Source organism: Coffea arabica, chromosome 2e (assembly GCF_036785885.1).
Source record: "Coffea arabica cultivar ET-39 chromosome 2e, Coffea Arabica ET-39 HiFi, whole genome shotgun sequence".
Taxonomy (NCBI): Eukaryota; Viridiplantae; Streptophyta; class Magnoliopsida; order Gentianales; family Rubiaceae; genus Coffea; species Coffea arabica.
The window spans coordinates 68,679,913-68,690,063 of NC_092313.1; the positions used below are offsets into that span (position 1 = coordinate 68,679,913).

The 10,151-nt window shown below is 35.4% G+C and overlaps 1 protein-coding gene across 1 annotated transcript; it reads right to left on the reverse strand.

The window, feature by feature from the left end:
* Positions 1-1,525: 1,525 nt before the first annotated feature.
* Positions 1,526-9,194, reverse strand: LOC113732764 (receptor-like cytosolic serine/threonine-protein kinase RBK2). Its single transcript, XM_027258713.2, has 9 exons — positions 8,608-9,194; positions 7,353-7,456; positions 6,899-7,240; positions 6,473-6,724; positions 6,238-6,392; positions 3,551-3,630; positions 3,312-3,447; positions 3,081-3,230; positions 1,526-1,932 (listed from the first exon to the last, which is right to left on the reverse strand). The coding sequence occupies exons 1-9, from the start codon at positions 8,655-8,657 to the stop codon at positions 1,762-1,764; spliced, it is 1,440 nt and encodes a 479-aa protein (XP_027114514.1). The 5' UTR covers positions 8,658-9,194; the 3' UTR covers positions 1,526-1,761.
* Positions 9,195-10,151: the final 957 nt, after the last annotated feature.

The following is a 10,151-nucleotide window of genomic DNA, read 5'->3' on the forward strand; positions in this document are numbered from 1 at the left end:
TAAAGGGATTTAGAATAAAAAATGGTCGCCATTGTACTGTTTTAAAATTATCATTTCTAATCTTGGATCTGGCAGTTTTGGTAGTGAAGACTGAACTATTTAATAGGTTTTGGTCTTAGCCTCTTAGCACCTTTGGATTTCGCATTGCTGAAAGCTTTCTCCCTCCTTTCGTTTTAACAGTATGAAAACAAGAAAAACGATTTCCAAGAGGGCCAAAATCTTGGGGCACAATAATGTGCTGAGATCTTGTTAGAAGTTTGACTGCGAATACTGAAGTTGCTTGTCAAATGTCAAAATTAGAAAACCACGTTTTTTAAACACTTAAACAAAATTTACCCACATAATTAGCCAAATAATATCACTTAAACAAGTCCTTGTCTAATCTCCCCTCCCCACCAACCTAGAAAATCATTTGTCTCTTCCCTTCATTAAAAGGCATTGGCATTGACTATGAGCCAGCTTTTAAACACACACACACACACACATATATATATATATATTAACAATTAAGCTTCATAATCCAAAATATTTGTGCACCCAGAAAAAGTGGAATCTAATCATTGAACAACTTTTACATGAAAAAGAGATTGAGGGCTATCCTTGTGGGTTTTTAAAAAAAAGCCTATTGTAATTCTTAGCTAATGAATTCTCATTTCCTCCACTTGCCAATCCCGGAAAAAGTTTACAACTAGAAGATGCCTTTCCATACACTTTCCTCAATCAGCTGAAACATGTTAACCAACTAACTCTAGAGTAGCTGACTATCAGGGAGAGGTTTAAGGTTCTCATTGGGTGTAGGTCAAGGGATTCTTCTCCAGGATTTCCTGAACAAATTCACCAATGACGGTTCAATCCCTCTAAGTTTCTTATTAATCCCCTTGAATTCACTTCTTTCCCTTAGTGTAGAGTAGGAGTAGAAGTAGGCGTAAAATCTATCGTGTCGCCCAAAAAAAAAAAAAAATCAACTGAAACATGTTGAAACTTTTGCCTACTTGTTAAACAAGTTAACAAGGATCGTGAAGGACCAGTTTCAGAACTAGGCATCATGAAGTACTAGATTCTCACATGAGACTTTGCCTAGAGTTCACTAAAATTCCACTTGTTGAGCAAACTTGGAACAAGTATAGCCATCTGAGTTTTGGATGGCCAAAGGGATCCAGTAGCTCAGTACAAATTCCTAGTTGTTGCCAGAAGATACTTAGATCAGCCCTGCCAGAAGATGCTTGGATCATCCCTGCTTACTGCATCTGATTTGCTCAGTGCAATGCAGCCGCTAATCAGGTACTCGATCAGGGCCTAGATAATCTCATCAACTTGGACAGACTGTTTTATTTATGTGCAAGGCCACAAACCATTTAGAAAAAAGCCTACCATTTTCACAAATTTTAGAATTGGCTCTAGAGGCAGAAAATGACTGACACTAAAGATTCAAGAAGAAGACTTCAACCTGACTATTGAAGTTGCTGTTTCAGGGGTTCTAAGCAGGAAAACAGCTACATCAGACATGCACGTCAAAAAAAGCGTATTTACGGATCATCAAATTTTATATGAACAGGAATGTTTCTTAGTGCAGTTTGAATAACAAAGTTTACATGGCATTTGAGTAATATTTGCTCCAAAACCTTGGTGCTTTCAACTGCCACATAACAAAAACTCCAATTCTGCAGGTTTACTAAGTATAAACACCCACCAGAAAATTTCCAAACTGCAGCAAAGGCTATATACAACAAAATGGTATGGGCCATACATTTGTCTCAAGTCTCAAGAATTCAGAGCAGTTTGCGTAAGTTGATTCACATCACTTAAACACTTGGTTGAGTTGTATTCATCTGCGTCCAATAGTTCTTCTGAGTATGTCCTCCGCAGACATCGATCATGTTTTTCCATCAGAGATGCTAAGGAGTTAACATTACCTCTCAGCAGTGTTACCACCTGCGAAAATTGAAATATATATTACTCGGGCAGTGGCCAGATTGATCTTTCTTAAAATTTACTTAGTACTGCTTTGGACGTATTTAGTGCATTTCAAAGTGGTCTGAGGATATAGACTGACGTGTTCTAAAAGAAAAGAGATATAAGGAAAGAAAACCTATTCAGTAGCATGCCATGAAAGTTTGCTATAAACTAATATGAAGAACTATATATCAAGGATGCCATGTTGCTGATGTTAATTTCTTCATATGATCAAACTAGTAAAAGAAATTAAAGCGTGTTGACAAATTCACAGGTGCTAGCTTCCACCCTTCCCAAAATACAGCTCAACAAAGAAGAATTGGAAACATTGATCATATACACAAGCAAAGAAGATGAAATTATCGTGATTATGCTTCATTTCATAAAGACAAGAACGCAATTCCTTGACGTTTACCATTCATACATCTGATAACGCACATTGGCATTTTAGCATTATGCTTTACCTTGTCCACATGAAATACATCATAATTCATAATTCCAATTTGCAATCTGGATCCAATAAGAAGTTGCCATACATGAATGCCCTCAGATATTTCTTCCCATTTTGGTCGTTCAGAACCATTTTCCTTTTCCAAGTCTCTACTTGTTTATTGATGAGAAAAAGCCATATGCATAACTTGCACATCTTTTTGCTGAAAAGAAGAAACTGATAAAAGAAGCTCTACTACTTGAACTTAGGGCAGGCATAAACCTCTTCTGATGAAAGACATATAATATATGAATCTCATATAGCTTTGTTGGATTGACTCATACGTAATCTTCTTTTTCTTAGCTATACTGCAAATATAATAGTCAAAAACCTGTAATTTTACCATGGACTTTGCTTATACATAGAAAATTTTCATCTGCAGACCCACATTTTGCAAGTTATCGTTTATAATGTGAGGTTTATTTCTACACAATAAGCTTACAGAGAGCACCAAAAGAGTGATGTTATGGTGACATGTTTGAATAACAGATCAACAAAGATGCCCAAGGTTAAGACATACCAAACATTCATTACTTTCTATCATGGCTGATTTGAGCAAGTAATTTTACAAGCAAAACTGCATTTTCAAACGTTTCAGTGGAGGAACACAATATTAGTTTGACGAAAGACTACTTGCCTTCCTCATTTGAGGCCGCTCAATGGGATTCTGTTCTATGCATGAAGTTGCTGTCAGAATGACACGATCCATCTCTTCTGGATTGTACTCATTACCAAGAGAAGGATCGACAAGCTCACTAAGATTGTTGTTTTCAAGCAATGGCTTTGCCTGCATTTAGAAAAACATAATAAATGCAAAAGATTAACATGAATAAATGTCCTCTACCATAACAAATTTACATGATAATACCCAAAGCACAAGGCTATTCTGTGATTCATCCAGGGCTTTGCGTCCTGTTATGAGCTCCAAAAGCAGCACTCCGAAAGCAAATACGTCAGTTTTCTCATCCACAATGCCATTCATATAGTACTCTGGAGCAAAATAACTGCCAACAATAAATAAGAGCATAAGTTACTGTGCCCTTTCATACTCAAGATGTGATTAACTGTTCAAAAAGCCCTTAATTTTAGACTTCAGAGCTTACAGACCCAAATGTTCCTTCGAACTTTGATACATTGCAATGAGTCCACTGATTTGGAAGCCATTTTGCTAGCCCAAAATCACAAATCTAGAGTGAAAATGGCTGAGTTAGTCATTTAAATATTGAGTTCTAAATAAAGAAAAGACAAATATAGTAAATGATTAGTGAGTTTGGAAGCAGGCTATGGAAACAAACTAGTCTTATTCTAATTTTTTAAAATCAGATGATACGGTGACAAGTAAAGAAGGGTTTCCAAACGGGTTGCATATATATACAATGAAGAGAGCAGAACGGTTGTTAATTGCATTTTAGTCATGGTTAAACACAATGGTGATAAGAATTAAAACCAAAACTCTGAAAAATGGAGCCATATCAGATTTAATATCTAATAGTGGGTCAAACTAAAAAGCACTTCCAGATTTAAAGGAGAAAGAATATGACTGGGATATGCTGGAGGGAGGCATAGGTAGGCAATTTCTACTTGTTTTTGAATTTAGACATAGTTGTACAGACAACGAAACTATGCCAACCCCAGAACTTAGGAACTAGGTGATTACTTAGCATAAAGGAATCAAAGTCCAAAAAGCTCCAGGTGATTTCAGGGAGGTTTTTAACAGACTCTTTAGACTTTTATGATTGTTAAGTAATGGACTTATAAGGAGAATTTTAAAAATTGGAAAGTGAAAATTAAATAGGCTCATAAAAGCATAATCCAAATGGAAAGGCCTATGAGGCATAAAATGGTAGTGTTCTGAAAATTGACTTTATACAAGGAAAGACTTTCTTATCACACTAGTTTCATATGTTCAAGTATAGCTGTGCAGATAGAGTGGCCTAAAAGGTACTCCTTTCCTGAAAAAATGGCTACTTGGACTTCTACATCATGCCATTTAGCAAATCAAAGTAGCTTGCATGGTGCCAAAAATGTAGGAAAGTTGAGGGTTTCCTGTGGAAGGGAGATGCTTAGAAATGAGAAAAGCTGAAAAATGGTAAGATTCCAATAAAAAAGCAATTCACTTGATGTGGTGAACTCTTTTGGTTCAAGAACTCCTGAAACTAAAATTACTAAACGCATATGATTTTCTAAGTGTATCTCCATTCACCCAAATGGTTTCTCTAATTATCCCATGAAGGAGGGAGATTCATCGTAAGATACACAATTCTACTGTTTGTAAGAGAAACTTTATCTTTAGATACTCCAAAAACTTATACTAGTTGACATGAAAGCAAGGTATTGCACGGAGATAAGGATATTTTCGAAGTGATTCTAAAACCTTTCTTTAAGCTGTCAATCCCCAATACAGCAACAGCTCCTAAGGTCTTCCCGTCCAAAGAGTGCAGAGGAGTATGCCAAGATTAGACGAGTAACAACCCTTCGACCATGCACTATTTGATGAAATAAAGAAACATAAATTTGATACGTGGTTGCAAGAATGAACTCCACTGGACAAATTAAAAGAAGCAGTATCTTCAGACCTTTACATACATTATTCAACAATGCACGGACCAAACCCTGACTGTCTACACAATGCATGAAAGTCAGCAGCCGAAGGTAGGTACTATTTTACAATCCTAAAGGATTGTACATGACAAATATCAAGAAAAAACAAAAGTAATTAAGGCATTGGTGAATATGATAGTTCTTAGCACAGAAGATCCGCAAACAGGGAAAACCAAATCAAGAATTAAGACACATCCCATCTTAGAATCTGCCAATAGAAAAAACAATTTAAAGCGTGAAGTCCATGATATCGGATTAAAGTATCATATTGAACACCCTAATCAAATGGGGATCCAAATAAACCTTGAAACCATGTTTTCTGAGCTACAAGAGGAGTCCTCTTTAGAAGTGTTCAAACCATGTTCGTTCCACAGGTATGAAGCACTGAACCAGGTAAGATAATGAGGAGAAGCAGATGTTTGTGATAATGATGATCGTAAACAGTAGATGATAGAAAGAGAAATTGATGCCTTGATCATTTGGTAATTTGAATTTTTATTCTTCTATTGCTTTACAAGATGATGATCTAAACTTTACTATTAATATTTGTTTGACTACATTTATTGCCAGATATCCTCAGGCTATAGAATTGACCACAACTAAGCAAATTAGGAGAAAATAAAAGCTTCATATATGCTTGCATAACATCAAGCAAACTTGCCTATTCTAACATCACTTATGCGACTGGTTGGATTTCAATACTAGCAACTAAAATCATATCAGTGCTTCTGCTATTTAGCAGGTTGCTAGCGTATATCAATGTAATTTTGAAGTTCACCGCTACAGATATATTCATATCTCATGTTAGCCACACTTAGTGTGCTAGTGAAAGCATCAGTTGAAGTTTCCTAAACTTCCAACTCTTTGATCATCTGTTATGGAAAGCTGTGTTGACCATTATAATCAATCAGAAACATCCAGAGCAAGGTAGTATAAATTAAGATTATCAACTGGCATCAAACATGGTAAGTTAATCAGAATTCCTCAAGATCACAACAGATATGCTAATCAATTGTGCTTGCTTCCTCAGCCCATTGCTTGGCTCCTGAAGGGTGACGCTTAACTCACGTATTTGTGTAATAAGCCAGATTAGTTGGACTTATTTCGTACATTAGAACTAAATAAAAGAAGACAACCCTATAGTACTCTGAAGTTATCTCAGTCTATCTGCAAGTTCAGAAGTAGAAATGTACCTGAGGCTCAAAATCCTCTGTAAGCAGGATATTATCAGCTTTGATATCTCTGTGGATAATTCTTCTTTGACAGTTTTCATGAAGATAAAGTAAGCCATCAGCTGTGCCCAGAATGATCTTATGCCTAATACCCCAATTTAACTTTTCCTTTGAGCCTGGAAAAAAAATTAATAAATGGATGAGAAACCTTAGGAGCATATGGGAACTAAAAAGTAAGTAAAGAAAATTTACGAACCATGAAGCAGCGATCCTAAACTCCCTTGAGAAGATAGCTGAAGAACAAGGTAAGTACCTCCTTCAACTCCATACCCAATCATCTTAGCAGTATTAGGATGATTGACATGTGCTATGATGCCAACCTCAGACAGGAAACTTATTATCTGCTCCTCCGGTGTTCCCTTGTTAAGCTGTTTGATTGCTACTAGCTGCCCATCTGGCAAACATCCCTTGTAAACTTCAGCATATCCACCCTTTCCAATCAGATTCTCTACATAGAAACATTATTTTACTTAAAGACCATTAGACTTACAATTTGTAATAATTATTTTAGTGACATATTACAATGAACAGTAATTAGTAAAGCAGAAAGAGAACTTTTGTGTTAAAGTAAAAAAACAACTCCGCATGTATATTAGAAAAAAAAAAAAAAAAAAGTGGAGACCTCGGCTAAAGCTATTAGTTGCCTTCTGGAGGTCTGCCAGATTGAAGTTTTTCCATTCAGACTTGACAGGGCAGCAATCATTATCTACATGGTCTCTTAAAGTTCTGCTCCTTCTTCGCGAAGCTAAAGGAGGGAAAGAAGGCAATCTCTTTATTGTACTCTTTTTCCAGAGTTCAAAGAATTTGTGCCAGCGAGAACTCATGCTTGAATTTGATTTAGAAGCTGTGCACCTAGTCCTGGGAGAACCTGATTCATTGTCCAAATCTGTAACACATGCTTCTAAAACTCCTCTTGGAGAACTCTCATCATTGTTTTCCCCATCCATCTCAAAACGTCTCAAGTCTACAGAAAAGACCAATGACCAGCAATTAACAAATGCTAGATGGACACACTATGACGAAGAATGATTGACTTGATTTGATTGTACAACAAGGAGTAGACAAAACCATGCTACCTTGAGCAGAAGCTGAAGGAAAGAGACATGTGAATTTTCCTGCCATGGAACCTTTGCGCTCTAAGGCACTCTCCAGTGTGGTGCTAGGATCCTCACCACTTTTCCTGCATAAGCGCCGCCAAGAAATAAATTACCTAAGATAAAAAGTATAGATTTCCAGTTTTCTAAGAGCATAACACATGTAATTTTGCTTCTGTAATGGGACTAGTAGCTTCACATTTCAGAAAGAAAAGTAAATCAAAAGGAAATATTCCATGAAACCATGTCTATAGTAGAGGTGAAAGATGACATAATAGGTTTCAAATAATGGAAAATTACCATGTCTATTGGGAAAGAAATAATAGGTTTCAAATAATAGAAAATCCTATACCCACTCAGAACCTGAGAAAAGAAACGCACTGACTTCCAATTTTGGCTTTGTCAAAGTCACAGACTGTCTAAAAGGAATTGCTGATACCATAAGAAAAAAATTTGGAAGGCACATCGGCTTAAACAGAGGTTCCAAAATGAATTTGTCAGGACCTCCAAAGTTCTTGTTCTTCTCCTTTGGAAAGAAATCCAGAACCATTCATGTTAACAGAGAATCATAAATGAGTAAAAAATTACTGAATTCATAATTGAAGTTAGTATTAAACACTGATAAAGATCCCAAATGACTTCATAGACATTCTAAACCAAAATAAAAAGAAAAAACTCATAAATCTTGTCCAGCTGCAAAGTTCTTAAAAGTGACAAACACAAAACACACACACACACACACACAGAGATAACATCACAGAAGATCTTGAAAAACTCACTCCAATGTTTCTGAGAGTCAACAAATTCATAAAACCGACTCCTTACCAACTCGAAAACTCTTCTGCATTTATGCTTGTGTGGGTGGTACACTCACAAAGACATTACAGACATAGGACAAATTCTCATTAATGCAGCAAAAAATTTCCCAAGAAACAGAAGCAAATAAGATAATACTAAAATGTGCGAAAAACAAAGGCCTAACTGAAAATGCACCGGATTATATATATCCAAACCATTCCAACACACAATACAAATTGCAGTAAATGTATCCAAACCATTCCAACACAAACATACAAACTGCACTAAATATATCCATACCATTCCAACACAGAATACAAATTGCACTAAAATACCTTGCAGCAAACTAGGTAACAATAGCCAATGTCCTAGAATACCAAAAAAAACCCCCCAAGAAATTAACAAAATCCCAGAAAGATGGAATTAAAGGGCTACTTACAATTGTGGACGAGGAGGCAGCAGTCCAGGGGCTAGAATATAATTAATCATGAATCCACAGGCGACTGAAAAATGTGCTATTGATAAACATAAGTGTGAAACATATAATTTACAGTGAGATACAAAAAGGGTTCATTTATTATGTGTTTTCAACTTGAAAAAACAGAATCCAAAACGATTCTCTCTTCTTCTTCTTCTTCTCATGTAACAGCAGTACCATCCCAGCATTGCATACATCTTATACTATCAAGATTCTTTTGCATTTCTCATTCAAGTCACTTTCTTGCAGATCCCTTCTTTTCCATTTTTCCTCATCTCTCACTCACAAGCACACACAAGAAACGAAGAAGGAGAAAATGACCCTGTTGAATTGAAACACTTGGTTGGCGGTACTGTACAAAAATGGGGTCCGTTGGGAAGGGAGAGCGATGGAAACAGAGGGAAAAGGAGAGAGAATTTTCAAGGCATTTTATTGTAGGATAAAGTGGATAAACTTTTTGCTAAAAATTTGCTGAGAAGTCCGATTTGTACTCTTCACCTTACAACAAAAATAAACTGCTGCATTGTTTTAAAAAATTCTTGCATACTCCGCAGAAAATGGGAACTGGGAAGACACTGAAGTGAAAGTTAGTCCCCCAACGTTTATGTGGAAGGACACGAGTCAAAGTTCCATGTTTGCTTGTCTTTTTTGTCTTTTTCTAAATCTTTTTTTTTCCTATAAAAAACCAAAACCAAATTCATATGGGCAATGTCTATTTCTAAATTTTGTGATTAGAAACTATAAATTTGAAATTTAAGTGATTATAGATTAAAAACATGAAAAATAAATGAAAACTCAAATATAATGTAAATCTAATTCAATCACCATTTGCAGATAGTTCACTAGATTTATCGATTACTAATTAGTGTACATGTGTGTATATATGGAGTCTGGGTCTAAGTTGCGCTTAAATTATATAAAATCAAATACTAATTATATCCTATTAGAGTTTAATACCATGGTAACTTTGGTATATGCACAGTATTGATACTGTAGCTCCTTTTTAGAATGTATATATATATATAAGGTAAAAAGATAATTGAAAAAATATGTCAAAAAATATTCATAAAAAACATAAAATTTTTCCTAGAAAACTGCAATCTGAACGGTTAATTTTTCAAATAAAAGAATAATTACCTATCTTATTCGTGGTTAACATGGATTTAGTTTCCTACTAGTACTCCATGTCAGGCAATAAAAAAAGAAAAAGAAAAAGGGAGCATTGTCAATTAGTAATTACTTACCGGAAAAGTATCATGAATAAAAAAGAATGGTCCCCAGTTGCAGTTGAAATAGCACAAGAGAATTTATACTTCAGATTAATTTTGTGTTTGTAGTGGTCTAGATTAGACCACGTAAAACTTATACTTGAGTTGATGCAATTCAGGTTCCGTTTGATAAAACTGAATCTGAATTCTGAAATCTGAATACTGAAATAATTAATTTGCTGAATTTTAAGCACTGAAAAGAAATATATGAATGTCTGAATTTTAATGCTAAACCTA